Raw genomic sequence first — 13,985 nt, forward strand, 5'->3', positions numbered from 1 at the left:
TTCCATCTCTTATCTTCTACAACGCCACCCATCAAGGACTTGTGACTTGTTCCCGAGCTCGAAACAACGTCCTGCGTTGCTAGCAAATAAGAAAAAGGACAAGAGAGGAGGGAAAAGCGAAATCTATCCGGGTCAGGGAATCTAGACGGCGACAGGCAAAGTGACTTCGGGAAGACCGAGGTGATTCTTTCCCAGCCGCTGCAGTCTATTCATCCAGCTCCTCTAGGGCCTAGCTTTCTCGCGGGAGTCTAAAAGTCTTGGACTTGGTCGTGGCAGGAGCGAGAAGTCAATCAGCTGGCTCCTATGCAACACAGATATTTCATTTGATCGGGGACTCTTTTCTTGTCTCTGGGCTTTATTCCTTCTTCTATAGAAGCTGTCTCGAGACAAATTATGCATTATAAGCATATGTTCGGTATTACTCGGCCGCGCCGCGGTTTTTGTTTTCCCTCGGTGTTGGTGGATAGTCCTTGGAGCCTGTACTAGCAACTTCCCTTCCATGCCCCTTTTCCATATTTATGTGCCTCTTGGGCCCCCCCAGCGACTACAAGCCGTTTCAGTTGCCGACTTTGGCAGCAATCCGATTGGTCATGTACTTTTGCATGTTGTTGACGAAGCAGCAGGCGACGATGGAACAGATGCCAAAGACCAGACTGATGTACCAGACATACTTGAGCGCGTAAGCGTAGGCCCAGCGACTGCCGACGGTGGCGGCCTCGACGATGGTGGCGTTGACGCCGGGCACCTGGGTGATGTTCTGTGGCGCGGTCAGGAACAGCGCGGTAAAGGGCTCGGCTTCCGCGACGGGCAGGCCAGCCTTGACGGCGTACTCGGCCACGTATTTCGGCAGCGCCGGCGTCAGCTTCTCGACAAAAACGTTGTAGTAGATTGCGTAGCCGATCGAGCCGCCCGTGGCGCGGATGCACAGGATCAAGGCCACGCAGGTGGCGATGGTCGAGTCTGGCGAAACCGTGATGGCGATGGTCGAGGCCGGCGATGTCACCATCCCGACTCCCAGCGCGGCCATGGAGCCGATCCCGATCACAGCGGCGCTTTTGTCCGGGTTGATCGATGCAAGGGCTCCTGAGAATGATGCTGCAAAAGAGTAGAAAATAAGTCGTGGTTAGTTATGAGATGCGATGAGAGGATTCGACGATGTGGGGATATAGATATGAGGGCTGAGTGGCAAAGGGGAGGGAGGAAAGCGGCAGGACAGCTATGGCAGACTTACTCATTATGAGACATCCAACGAGCATCAACTCCCGACCATGGCCCTTGAGATATGACAACAGTGCGTTCGTCGCGACGGACCCTCCGATCAAGAGAAGTGCCGGCGGGATGTCTTTCAGGCCGATTTGGATCGGATCCGGGACGAAAACTGTCGTGAACTCCAAGGGGAAGAAGTTAAGCAAAGCAGAGAAGTTCATTCCTGTTTCCCAGCACATAGAGAGTCAGTGTCAGAAGTCCATATGCTATGCTTGGATGAGACAATATGATTGATATTTTCTATGTCGCGGAAGATGATGGTTCACTTACCTGACACGAATGAAACGACGAAGCACATGGCAACGATATTTTGACCCTGGAACAGCTCCTTGGGGATCATGGGATATCTGGCGAACTTCCATTCCCAGACGAAAAAGCCCACGAGCAAGAAGAAGCCGATGAAGAGGTTGGCCAGGACGTAGGCGCTCGTCCAAGGGTGAGAGGATCCACCTGCTTGTAAAGCAATGAGGCTACAAAGCGAGTGGTCAGCAACAGTTGAATCAGAGATATCATCGGGGGTTGTAAGATTCGTGAAAAGACATTAAGACATACAAGAGAACCAAGCCGATGATGGATAGCAAGCCTCCGATATAGTCAATCCTTTTCAGGACGGCTCTTCGCGAGACGCCTCTTGCTCGAGTTTGTGACTTGGGGAAATATGTGATGGCGATTCCGGTGAACCAGACAGCATTCCAGATTCTGATATAAAAAGATTAGTCAACCTGTTGTATTACACACCAAGGGGACAAAATGGGTCAGTAGTACGTACACACAGAGCCACATGCCCCATCTCCACGTTGAGTGTTTTGCCAGGAGCTGAGCATAGAGCAGGTAAGGTGCGAAGGGAAGGATTGACGCAGTCACTATAGCAAGGTAAATACCTCGCTTCTTGATAGGGACCAGCTCAGCCGTTCTGGAGATACCAAAGTCAGCCTAGGGACAACCCTTGAGATTGTGGTCTTGAGATGGTCGGAGCACAAAGGGAGATGCGAATGCCCCAAAGGTTAAGTTCAGTCAACGTACCCAGCCACAGCAGTCAACTCGCCAATTGATGCACCGGCTCCTGCAAAGCACATGGCAACGACACCGGCCCGAAATGTCTGGGCTGTCGCCATGACGATGCAACCGATCAGGAGGATCAAGCCTCCCGTGAGGGTCACATAGCGTCTACCCAGCAAGTCTTGCAGATAACCGCAGAACGGCGTCACGGCCCCCAGAGCAAGGGAATATGCCACAGGTAGCCACGCGGACGCCTCAGTTCCCCCGAGGTCGGCGGAGATATAGGTCAATGTACCACCCAGAAAATAGAGAGGGATTTGGGAGCCTAGATCGGTCAAATCAATCGAACAGAGGGAAAAAAAACTCAGCAATGAGACCGGAAGATAATAGCATGGGAGGAAGAGACAACCGTCGAGAAACTGGCAGGCGAAAATGGGGGGACTGGAGGCATACCAACGTATAATCCCGACAGACAGATGGTGGCCAGAATCTGGATCCAAGTCCAATCGACCTTGCCATCCGATTCATCGCCTTTGATGGCATTTCGATTCGTCACATCCACATCGACGCTCATGCTCTTTTCAAGAGAATCGGCGTCCTCGACCTGCACACTCCCGACATGTCCGACATGCTTTTCCTCGTCCACGGCGAGACGTTCGAGATGGACCGCATCTGAGCTCGGGGGTGACTCGTTGACGAGCGATCCCGATTTTGAATCCATCATAGTATATTTTTCGTGCTAGTTCTTCCCTTTTCTTGACGACAGCTTTCTTGGGGGGTTTGCTCAGAGACTGCTCAAAACGACACCGACACCAAGGGGACTGTGGATTGAGAAGTATTTTCGATTCCCCTATCTATGGACTTGAAAAGAAGGGGGAGAAAAGAGGGAGCAGTTTGCGGGATATAATCAAATAGAAAAAGGGCACGTTCAAAGAGTCTGGAGGAGACTGGGGAATTATCTGGGGTTTAGCTTAAGGGAGACAAGAAAAATTAACGCCGTGGGTCCCGTCCATGTGCATAGTTAAGACAGATAACCGGCCTAGACTGCGCGTGCAAGCTCTGACTCGCCTCAGGCGAGTCCCCGAGGCGAGTCACGGAGGCGAGTCAATAGCTAGTTGATCGATCTTTCCACCACATCCGTACTCGTAGAGAAAAATTGGGCCAAAAGGGGGTCTGGTCTTAAGACGGCTGGAGACCCACTTGTTGAGTGTGTGTGGGGGTTCAACTCGTACATCCCGCAAACTACTACGTACCCCGCGTTTATCCCGCTTGAACAGAGGATGTATACCCCGGATTGGTTCCTTGATTTATCTCTTCTTGGAGTGTCAGGCGAGTCAGGATAACGCTTAGAAGCAAACTAGGGGGCTATCTTGGCGATCAGATTAAAGCTTTTTGTCGGCCCTGTCCCGAGAGACCTAGGCCTGGATGGACGAGCTTGTATTTTCTTTTTGTTCGATCTCGGCCTAGACTTCACGGTATGGAGGCGCCTATTTCCAACTGTTCAGACGACTGCGGCTAGACTTTCGCCGTTGCAGGGGTTCTTTCCAGTAACCACCCCATTCCTTCTAGCTGATCCTGCCAGAACTTGGCACTCGCCTTCAAAGTAGGGAAGAAAGCCCAATGGGCGTGAGGGAGACCCGGGTAGACGACCATCCTGGTCTCGATCCCGTGCTCTTCTCGCAATATTCTTTCGTATATCAACGAATCGTCACGCAAGGTGTCTGCCCCGTCGACTTGCAAAAAGGCCGGTGGTAGGCCTGCGCGGCCGTTGGGGTGTATTAGAGGACCATTGTACACGCCATCGTCCAGGTCTGGCTTGTACGCGGCCGTAAAGACGTCGATCACGGCCTGTCCGTTGATTGGGTCCATTTTGTTTTGCTCATAGCTGTGCGCCCAGTTCTTGTACCTATCCGGCATCCGAGAAGGAGGGACCAGCCCAGCAATGCAAAGGTAATGTCCCGTCAGAGGCGGGGTTAGCCCCTCATCGCGCGCTAGATGGGTTACAACACAAGCGAGGTTGCCGCCAGCTGATGTCCCTCCGACGATGAAACCCCTGGAAAGGTCGGCGCCCCATGAGGATGCGCTTTCTGCGGCCCATCTGAGAGCGTCCCAGGCATCCTTGGGGCCTTGGGGGAAAGGGAATTCCGGCGCCAGGCGGTATGCAGGTGACACACACACAGCGTTAAATGCTCGTACAAAATCTCGACAAGCCTTTTCTTCTGACTCGGGAATGCCCAGGCAGAAGCCACCGCCGTGGTACATCACAATCAAGGGACTGCCATTATCTGACGGTGATGTAGGTTGGTAAAGTCGGGCGCGCAATTCGGTGCCGTCTATGGTTTCATATGTGATATCGGTTTGCTTGACGGAGGATGGTGGAGGACCAAGCGCCTCGATGGCTTGCAGGGTACGATCTTTAACATCCTCTCTCAGGGCCTGCATCGTAGTGAATTTCATCGGGGGAGGAGGGTGTGCTTCAAGGAGCTGGTTGTAATCCCAATCAGCAGGGGATTTTCAGGACCAAAGGCGCAGTGAGAGGTATAGGCACGGACGACTGACAGCTTTCAATTCAGGATCCATGGCCCCAAGGGCCAGAATCTCCTTCTTGGTATCGTAAGGCATGATAAGTATCGTGCGGCGACAGCAAGATAGGATCGAAAGAAATGTTGCCGAAAATTCAAAGACGGCCGGCAAGTAGATTCAGCACAATGTATGCCTGCATGGTATTCATCAACCTCTTGAAACAATGACAAAGGCCAACCTGAGTGATAAACCAGTCTCTGGTTAATGTCGTTCACACCGGTGCCTGCCAGGGTGAGTGTTGCCCAAAGTCCATCATGGTACTCTTGGTTAGGAACTACTAGGTCAAGGCGCTGGCAGCGCCAGGGCTGCCTGCTACAGCCCAATCTCAGGTTCTTGGTGTGTACATTGATGTTCAGTCGGGTGAGACTCCAGGGACGCAAGCACGGAGTATTGTTAGAGTTCGAAACGAAGATCCGGGTCCTGGAGTGGGGGATCCAATAATATATGCCGGTTGGGGCTCCACTGGGCGGGGGCGGCGGTGGGCTATACTCGGGTATATATAACTCCGTCTGTCTGACATGGTCCTTGCTTGAACGCTAAACCGTCTTGACGTCGACCGCTTGACTCGGACCCTGGCAGCTTCATCTCGCGGTCCCTTGTTGACATGTACCGATGGTGTCCGAGTGATTTGTATTGACAGGATGGGATCCTCGGCTTCGGTACAGTCAAGCACTGGCGTGTCAATGATACGCTGTCCGTGAGAACATGACCCGACTATGTATACAAGGAGGCTGAGGCTTCAAACCAAGATGCCTTCGCCAAAAGGCTATCTCCAAACCTATTTCCATAAGACGATTCTGTTGCTGTGGCTGATCTCTCTCGGAAAATCCATAGAACCCCCCCTGCCACCATGGGAGTCCAACCAGACATCGTGGATCTTCTGTCCTTTCGACTCCCCAAGTTGGCATTGCATGACTTCCCCTACGCATGGGCAATAGCCATTGGCATTCTTGGCTATCTCGCCCTCGTTCGCCTCTTGCGTTTCCGTGCCCTTCGCAAGCTCGAACGTGAGCATGCGGCCCTGCTCAAAGAACCATACGCGATGGACTACAAGGCAGCACACAAGATCATGCACCTGTCCATGCTCTATGACTGCCCTTTCATATTTGCCTTCAGTGGACAGTTCTCACTCCTCAAGACATTCGCCATCGCCTCAGGTACTGAGCTGCTCGCAAAGACACGCCAACTCAGCACTTGCCCAAACGTTGGTCGACGCATCAATGATACCGCTCTTATCACAACCGAGTTTGTCATTGGCTCCATGGACAGCGAGCGCGGATCCCGAGCGCTCGCAAAGATGAACTGGATGCACCGGCAGTATGGAGAAAAGATCACCCAGCCCGAGATGCTCCACACGCTAGGGGTCAACATCTTGGAGGCCATCCGATGGGTCAACACCTATGAATGGCGGGAGCTGACGTACTTGGAGCAGGTGGCCATGTTCACCTACTGGAAGGAAGTCGGAAATCGCATGGGTATCAAGGACATCCCCCCTACTATTGAAAAGCTGGTTGAATGGAGCGAGGAATACGAGAAGACGGCCATGGTCTATTCAGACAATAACCGAAAATGTGCTGATGTTTCCGTCGAGTTTTTCCTCAAACATGTCTCTCCCGGCCTGCGGGGCTTCTTCCACAAGGTGATGATGGCTCTGCTGGAAGAGCGAACGAGAAATGCGTTGGGATATCCAGCACCCTCACGTACCATGGAGATTCTCGTCTATCGATTCTTCCGGCTCCGTGCTTTTGTGGTCCGCAACTTCTTCCTTCCGCGCATGCGCCCCATTGACCCTTTGGCCAAGGCGGACAAGAAATCCGGGCGTCTTCACCCTGTGAAACAGCAAAGCCTTGAGCCTTGGTACGTCAAAGATACGGCATGGAACAAGTTCTTGGCATTGTTGTCGGGAGGCTCGCAATACGTCCCTGGTCCGAAGTTCAAAAGCGAAGGCTACCTACCTGAGGAGCTAGGCCCTGCTAAATTCGAGAACGTCTCACGGGATGCGGTCCTGAAAGAAGCTGAGGCTTTGAGGTCGTACGGAGCCGACGGGGGTGCCGCAATTATTGGCTGTCCTTTCCGGTTTTGAGTTGACCGGCACAAGCAGATGTGCATATCTGGGGCTGCTGGTTGTGGCAACCCGCTCCGCAGGAAGGAAAACGAAGTTGACTTTACTAAGTTGTGTTTGCAGGATATGGGAGTCCAAGATGATACCTCGGAGTGCAGGCTTGCGGGCCAGTGGAACGCCTGAAGAAACTTGACGGGAGCCGCACTCAGCACACTTTTGTCGAGGGCCTTTTTGTGGAATATTGAAGATAGCAAAGGTAGCTAGGACAAATGGTGGCGGATTGGGAGTTGTCTTCTAAATCTAAATGCCAAAATACAGGTGGGTGCAGCGTGACCAAAGGCGTAGCTTAGAGAGAACTAGAGTTTGATAAGACCGCGCCATTGGCCACTGATAAACAATGATTCTCCAACCAAGGGTCTTGCAAAAGTCGTGAAGGGTATCATGTATTCAGTTTCTCGTCCCGGATATTCGGAACCATCTAAGATACTGGTGACATTCTTCCCCACATGGCATGAGGAAAATCTATGCCGATCGAGCACTTGTCACTGCGGGAGGGCTCATCGCCGTCTCCTGACCTGGTTGGAGGTCTCCGCTGAACAGACTGCTGTGCAGCCGAAGGCTGTTGACTCAAGCTGTAGATTGAAGCTTGTGGGAATCCAGGAATATCCCCACGCAGCTCGGGTAAGGCGATAAAATAGTCATTGTGCATTGTCCAACAGGAGAGATCCTCCGTCCGACCGATAAACTGCTCGGAGAATGCATAACGGCCTGTTTCTGGGTCCCTGTAATAGATGTCTTCGGGTTCAAATGGCCACAGAAAGCGGAAGTTGGCACGGAAGAGTTCGGTATATCGATCTGCGTCCGCGGCGAACTTTTGCTGCGAGAAAATTAATCTTTCGCGGAGGCCGGGCCTGTATAGGTCAGAGAGGAGCATTCATTGATTTCATCCTGGCGACCGCCGAATTGGTGGTTCCACGTGGGGAGGTTTAATGCCTACCATACGAGATAGTCAATCATTGGGTGATGTTTGATGTGCTCCTGACAGGGCCTATATCAGCGATGGTTAGCAACGATGCAGAAGAATGTGTAAAAGTGTAGACTGCGACAAACCGTTTCAGCATAAAGGGAGGCAGTTCTGGGCGACGTTCTGCAGTCGTCATATACTGTCATGACTCCGTTAGCGAACCTCAGATGCATGAGATTGCGGGTAGTTTCCTAGAGAAACGCACGTGGCACATCAACCTCATGATCCGCAAGACCGCCAATCTTTCAGCGATACCGCATCCGATAAAGATATTTTGATCAATTTCTCGAAGAACCTTCCAGCCAGGATCCAGCGGTCGCCGAGCTTCGACTGCATCCCAGCCACGCAACACGGCAGAGATCGGAATGTCTCCATCCAGTGCATCGTCTGGGGTTTCAAGTGGAAACACAACAGGTGCAATTAGGAGGTTTACCGTCGATACCCAGTCCCGGCCCCCGGTATCCTGGTGGTGGGTGCGCAACGGCAAAGACTCCGGTAGTGGCGGAAACACCCAGGAACTAGCACCCGGTTGACTCATGGGCAAGGCGTCTCTGGTACAGAGGAGTTCTGACGTATCCAAAGTCTGTTGCACGGCAGGCTCTCGGATTGGGAAGTCTAGGAGATCATGGTGAATGAACTCTCCCAAGTTTGTATCATCGTCCGTGAACATGGAAGGAAAATTGGCGGCATGCGGGTGGGCTTCAGCGACGGAAAGAATTGCGGTGTCGGATTCTCCCATGGATTTGACAATATCCGCATCGTAATCTAATTTGGAGGTCTGAGAAGGCTGGATTTTTCGAAGTTTAGGGCGGTCAGGCTTCATGTCTTTGATGTCGCCTTGATCGGTCATGGGGTCGGGCGAAGAGGTCTCCAAAGAACGACCGTTGCCCGCGCCCACCCCGAGTGCCGTCTGGGCGATTTTGCAGATAGTTGTCAGAGCCTTCTTGATCTCGACATTTTCTGCACCCTGCTGTTTCAGCAGCTCGACCGGGTCGGAGCCCGCCGAGGCATCCAAGGACTTAACCAAGGCCTCCAGATGTGCAATGTAGTTTTTCTGCTTTAAGCGAGATGCCTTTTGCGACTCTCTATCTGCCTGTCTTTTCCTTGCAAGGCGCGCAGGCGACATCCTGCTGGCTCTCGAGGGGCCGGTGGATCCATGTTGCTCAGGTTGGGTGATGGGAGACATGTCGGTCCCTTGCGGCTCCATGTTATTGATTTTGGTTGATGGCAGCCGTTCCCTTGGACAAATCAAGAATCGAGACAAGCTGGAAGATGGGAGCAACGAGGAGGGATGGGGGAACAGATTCTGGGATATGGGCGAGAAAAGAACCGGTCGATTGATTTCCTGCATCTTGCCCCGAGCTTGGCGAGCGGGGAGGCGTGTTCGTGGGGGATACTTGTCCCTGGGTGGCTCTTGCCCGGCCCTTACCCTTACCCTGGGAGGGGAGGCCTGGTGAGCCTGGGGGAGTCCCCAGAATTCAGAAATGCCTCGGGACTAAGAATGTCCGGGGACCTGCATTTGCTGACCTACCGCACCAACCGCTAACTAGGGGGCTCGGGGGGTCACCAAGCCTAGCAGCCTCAGCAACCTCCAACATCCTGGTGACTCGGGCTGCCTGCTACCTGCACCGCCTCGTCATATACTATCTACCCGGTAGGTAAGCTTCTGCTGCTGCCGATGAATTGCTAGTGAAAGGGTCGCCACCAAGGCCTGCGTCTCTGTGGCTGTCAATCTCCCACATATTTGCTCTCTACGAGGGTACCTCGAAACCTATCTGGACTGCCTAGGTCCCGATTGATATTCGCTTCTGAGAGTCTCTTCCGTGGATCATGGGTTAGGAGCAAGCACGCTAAGGTAACGTTGCCCAACACGCCAGTTGGTCGTGTCCAGCCCCTTGGCCCAACAAACTAACTCTGTACACCGTACGAAGTACTCGGTACCTAAGTAGCCTCGCTACCTAGGTAGTTACGAGAAGGCATCGCTAGTCAGTGGATTGCGGGTACACCTTTACCACCCAGAATTGGGCTCGTGAGGCAATCAGCATGCCCCGTCGGCGCCGAGAGCAGTCTGGATTAACCGAGAGAAGTATTGATGCTAAGTCATTGAGATCATCCGCGTTATTGAGGTCGCAAGCCGGCGAGACGGGTATGCACCATTCAGGAGAACAAGACGGGAGAAGGTCGACGGCGATCGAATTGAACCGTCAGGTCGTCGGACCGCCGGAACCAGTGAGTGAATATTTTCAGTACTCTTACCGAGTACTCTTATGGGGATTGCAAAAATGAAGTATGTTGAACCGCAGGCGTCGGATTGCGAAAACAAGCGAGCTGCTATCTTCGGTGCTCTCTCACACTCTGGCAGGATTGCAAAAATGAGGTGTGTTGAAATATAGACGTCGGATCGCGACAATAAATGACTTACTGTCTTCAGCGTTCTTGCTCTTACGGCATGCACCGACGGGATTATAAAAGTGAAGTGAGTGGAAACATATGTCGTGTCATGTCGTGTCGTGTCATGTCGTGTCGGATCGCGAAAACAAGGGAGTTGCCATTTCCAGCGCTTGTACCTCCTACGAGACACAAGGGAGACACACCGATGTGTAAATAGTAACTTCTCACTCCTGGTCCCCCAAGTGGACACAGACATTTCGCCTTTTGTTGTGTCATCACCGTGCCCTGCACAAGATTATGCGCGAAAAGATGCATACAAAGCACTAGGAGCAAGAATGCATAATCCTCCAGTACAAATCCGCCAAAACAGCCTCCCTCATGCATCTCGAAATCGACGACCCATGTTGGAGACCGCGTTCAAACGAGACGACTAACTCAAACTTCGATGAGATTTGCTATCGCTTGGGATTGCAAAAACTTCCACCTCTCTAGGTGCAGATTGCATACATATGGAGTGTAGGTGTGTATACTCCCTGCCCGAGCCGTCAGACACGCTGTTCCATTGTAACGCAGTCCCAAATAATCCCGTGTCTCCCGTCTCCCGAGCCACCAGCGCCCCGTGCCATGAAATGACCGTTCCTTGCCTGACGAAAACCCAATCCACAACGAATCATAGAGCAGGGCAATATTCTCATCACGCACCCATCCGCTGGCGAGATTATCCAGGAAGCCCGGACGACCAGGAAAGTCCCACTCCATACTGTAGCACAGTGATAGGTAGACACCTTCAAATGACCATTGGCAATCAAGACGAGAACGTTGCTTGGAGGTTAACAAAAGCAGCAGGCCCGCCATCTTCGCTGAGGACATCGATTAAAGCTTCTGTCTGCTTCCAAGCCGTCTCCAAGGCAGCCGAAGGCGAGCGTCCAAGTGAGACTGCGACATGTCAGCGAGTAAAGACGAGCTTCCGGAGAGGACATACCTAGGATGGCAGAGTTCAGCTCCTCTGCCACCGTGACTCTGCCGGCAGGGTCCAAAAGATGTCCATTCACGCTACCTCTGGGGTCGTCGTATGCCACCAGGCTGAAAATATCCCGCAAAGCTTTTGCGTAGTCCTCATCCTCGTCCCGGAATTCTTTATGCAGGACTTGACCGTACAGCATCGCCTCATTGAGGAGCTGGTCGTGTTGCAAAACGCCGTCATTAGCCCGCGATTTCCCCACGCCATTGGTGCGACTGTCACCGTTAGGCTGCTCATCAAGCTCCATGTCTTGAGCAAAATCGTCGTCTACTTTGGAGGCGCTGTCCACTCCATTACTGGCCCTCCGTTCATGCCCAGTCGTGTGTTTGGAAGGCTCGACTTCGGTCGACTTGCCAATTAGTTCAATCCATTTTCGGCATTTCAATCGGAAAACGATGTCCGGGTTTTCTGCCAGAACAGTAGGAAATTGTGCGTGCGTGATTTCAAGAGCTTGGTCGATATCTCCAGAGAGGATTGCACGTCGTATCCCTATATTGGTCAGCATCGGGATTAGTGAAAAGGTCAAATACAACTCACGCTGTCGATGTACTGCGTCAGTGTCGTCTCGCTCATGGGGGGTTGACGTGTTTGCAGGCAGAGAATTGTTCAATGATTGCTTTTCTCTTCGCATTTCCTCCGCAAACGCCTTTGCAGTCTCAACGTAGCCGTCGTGAGCTAAGAAATGCGCCACCAACTCCTGAATGAGGGTATTCTCGTCCCTTTGCGCCTGTAGTGAGGTGATTTTGGCCTTTGCAATTTCTCTTGAAACATTCGTCTCCTCGGACAACATCTTATCATCAATGTCGAAGACAAAAGGCCGCTGACCGAAGTTGCCTGCCACTAATGCGCCGGAATGCTTTTTCATGCCAATCGTGGGATACAGTTTCACGTCCTTCTTCAGTTCTCGGAAACAGATACCGAGATACTGGCCGTTCTTTGTGAAGAATGCTTGACAGGTGTTGAAGTTGATCCCGCAGCCGATGACATCGCCTGTGCCGAAGGTTGGGCCGTAACTTCGACCCGAATGCTCCCCAAAAAACATTTTTCCATCATCACCATGATAGCCCCAGGATTGTGTCTCCCACCCTGGTAACCGTTCAAGTGACGCTTCACTTGTGGAAAACCCGATGGCAATAGCTGTGTCCTTGCTCTTCTGTTTGATTTCCACCTCGAAATAGTATATTCCGCACGCAAGTGGCATTGGGTGATCTGTTCTGACAGACGCAGCCTCAATCTCGGCTTTGCTTGCTGAGCCACTGTATTTCAGATCTTGACCGTCGATTATATCAAGGCCTGGGTATTTGTCCTGCTCGCTCCACCTCGAAGGCAACGGAGGTAATGCGTCTTCTTCTCTGGGAGGATGGCTTTCGATAATATCGTAGGTCATGCCCCGGTGCGATGGCGCTAACCTTGCATTTCCGGCGCTTGTAGAGAACGAATTCAGCGCGGACGACCCTGCGGATGGCTGCTCACGCTCTTTCTTCAACTTGGCCTTGTGGGCGACTTCCAGCTTTGCCATGTAACGAGAATGCCTCAGGTAGGAGGGGATGAAGAAAGGATTGGGAGACATCGTGTTCGTTCCGAGACTCGGGATATTGGCAAACTTTCTCGAATATGAAGGTAGAGGTGTTGGCTTTCGCCAGTGGTTGACTCCCAGGCCGTCCTGGTCTTGCTCCGAATGTCGTCTTTGATATTGATGGTCTGGTTGATACTGAGGAGGGTACGAGCTGCTAGGAGTTGAAGAGACGAGATGAGAGAATGCACCCGATCGAGTTGGACGCTGAAGCGCCTGAGCAGTTGCGCCTGAGGCCACAGAAGCATACGACAAACGTCGAGGCACATTGCCACCAAACTGACTTGGCCGACTACTGCTGCCCGACCCGGTGCCGTCAGTCATCGTGGTCCAGAACAGAACGTGATAGACGGGCGTGATAAGTCGCCGCCTTCGTAGGGATCGAGTAGAGAAATCGGTGAAAGGGTCACGAGGTTAGGTGGTCCGCTCGGTGGGTTTGGTGTACTTGTAGGTCGTTTGGCTCGGAGGTCAAACGTGAGAGAAAGCCGTGGTAGATCGGCTCAAGGCATGCTCCTCTCCGTTCATGCCTGGGCGACTGGCAGATTCATGGACTGAACAAGCTTGTACCTTGTTGGAAGGAGTGAGAGAGCATTGTGGATGTCGTTATCGTGCTGATACGGGTTCCGGGAGGTCATTGATGCAATACAGGTCTCATTGGGCGGCTGTTGGGTGGCAAGTGGTTTTTACTAGTTAAGCAGTTGCGGGGGCCGCCTCGACCGGAACAGCACCAGACCAAGCAAACGACGCCGTCATGATGAGGGACACCACAGCACAATTACACCATTGGATCACCATTTGATATAAGCAGGATCGCGGTATTTAGGGCTTGATATATTGTGTTTGTTCTTCATTCTCGTCTATTCATACACCAGCCACAAAGACAAATGCCAAATGGCTCAACGCCACGACCCTTTCAGTTCTCTGAGAAATCCCACCAGAACCGTTGCTAAGGATTGCTCCCCTGCTGTTGTGGTACAATCCCCCTGCCAATTCATGATACTCCGTTTTAAGGCCCATGACAAGACCCGAAATAGAATCATGATCCGAAAACGCCATGCTTATGGTG

General features: G+C 52.4%; 5 protein-coding genes across 5 annotated transcripts; 1 reads left to right on the forward strand and 4 right to left on the reverse strand.

Moving 5' to 3' along the window:
* Window positions 1-556: 556 nt before the first annotated feature.
* Window positions 557-2,986, reverse strand: A1O5_05672 (uncharacterized protein; the record flags this gene model as incomplete). The annotated part of the gene is made up of 7 exons (XM_007746271.1): window positions 557-1,095; window positions 1,232-1,429; window positions 1,537-1,736; window positions 1,819-1,965; window positions 2,036-2,179; window positions 2,290-2,590; window positions 2,719-2,986. The coding sequence occupies 7 exons, from the start codon at window positions 2,984-2,986 to the stop codon at window positions 557-559; spliced, it is 1,797 nt and encodes a 598-aa protein (XP_007744461.1).
* A 794-nt stretch (window positions 2,987-3,780) lies between these two features.
* On the reverse strand, window positions 3,781-4,887 carry A1O5_05673 (uncharacterized protein; the record flags this gene model as incomplete). Its single annotated transcript, XM_007746272.1, has 2 exons — window positions 3,781-4,749; window positions 4,825-4,887. The coding sequence occupies 2 exons, from the start codon at window positions 4,885-4,887 to the stop codon at window positions 3,781-3,783; spliced, it is 1,032 nt and encodes a 343-aa protein (XP_007744462.1).
* An 811-nt stretch (window positions 4,888-5,698) lies between these two features.
* On the forward strand, window positions 5,699-6,931 carry A1O5_05674 (uncharacterized protein; the record flags this gene model as incomplete). The annotated part of the gene is made up of 1 exon (XM_007746273.1): window positions 5,699-6,931. One exon carries the CDS (start codon window positions 5,699-5,701, stop codon window positions 6,929-6,931), a length of 1,233 nt encoding a protein of 410 aa, XP_007744463.1.
* Window positions 6,932-7,388: 457 nt separating this feature from the next.
* Window positions 7,389-9,120, reverse strand: A1O5_05675 (uncharacterized protein; the record flags this gene model as incomplete). The annotated part of the gene is made up of 4 exons (XM_007746274.1): window positions 7,389-7,821; window positions 7,908-7,958; window positions 8,021-8,073; window positions 8,140-9,120. 4 exons carry the CDS (start codon window positions 9,118-9,120, stop codon window positions 7,389-7,391), a joined length of 1,518 nt encoding a protein of 505 aa, XP_007744464.1.
* A 2,010-nt stretch (window positions 9,121-11,130) lies between these two features.
* A1O5_05676 (uncharacterized protein) lies at window positions 11,131-13,243 on the reverse strand (the record flags this gene model as incomplete). Its single annotated transcript, XM_007746275.1, has 3 exons — window positions 11,131-11,261; window positions 11,308-11,835; window positions 11,884-13,243. 3 exons carry the CDS (start codon window positions 13,241-13,243, stop codon window positions 11,131-11,133), a joined length of 2,019 nt encoding a protein of 672 aa, XP_007744465.1.
* Between the last annotated feature and the right edge of the window lie 742 nt (window positions 13,244-13,985).

Source organism: Cladophialophora psammophila (genome assembly GCF_000585535.1).
Source record: "Cladophialophora psammophila CBS 110553 chromosome Unknown aczJe-supercont1.8, whole genome shotgun sequence".
Taxonomy (NCBI): Eukaryota; Fungi; Ascomycota; class Eurotiomycetes; order Chaetothyriales; family Herpotrichiellaceae; genus Cladophialophora; species Cladophialophora psammophila.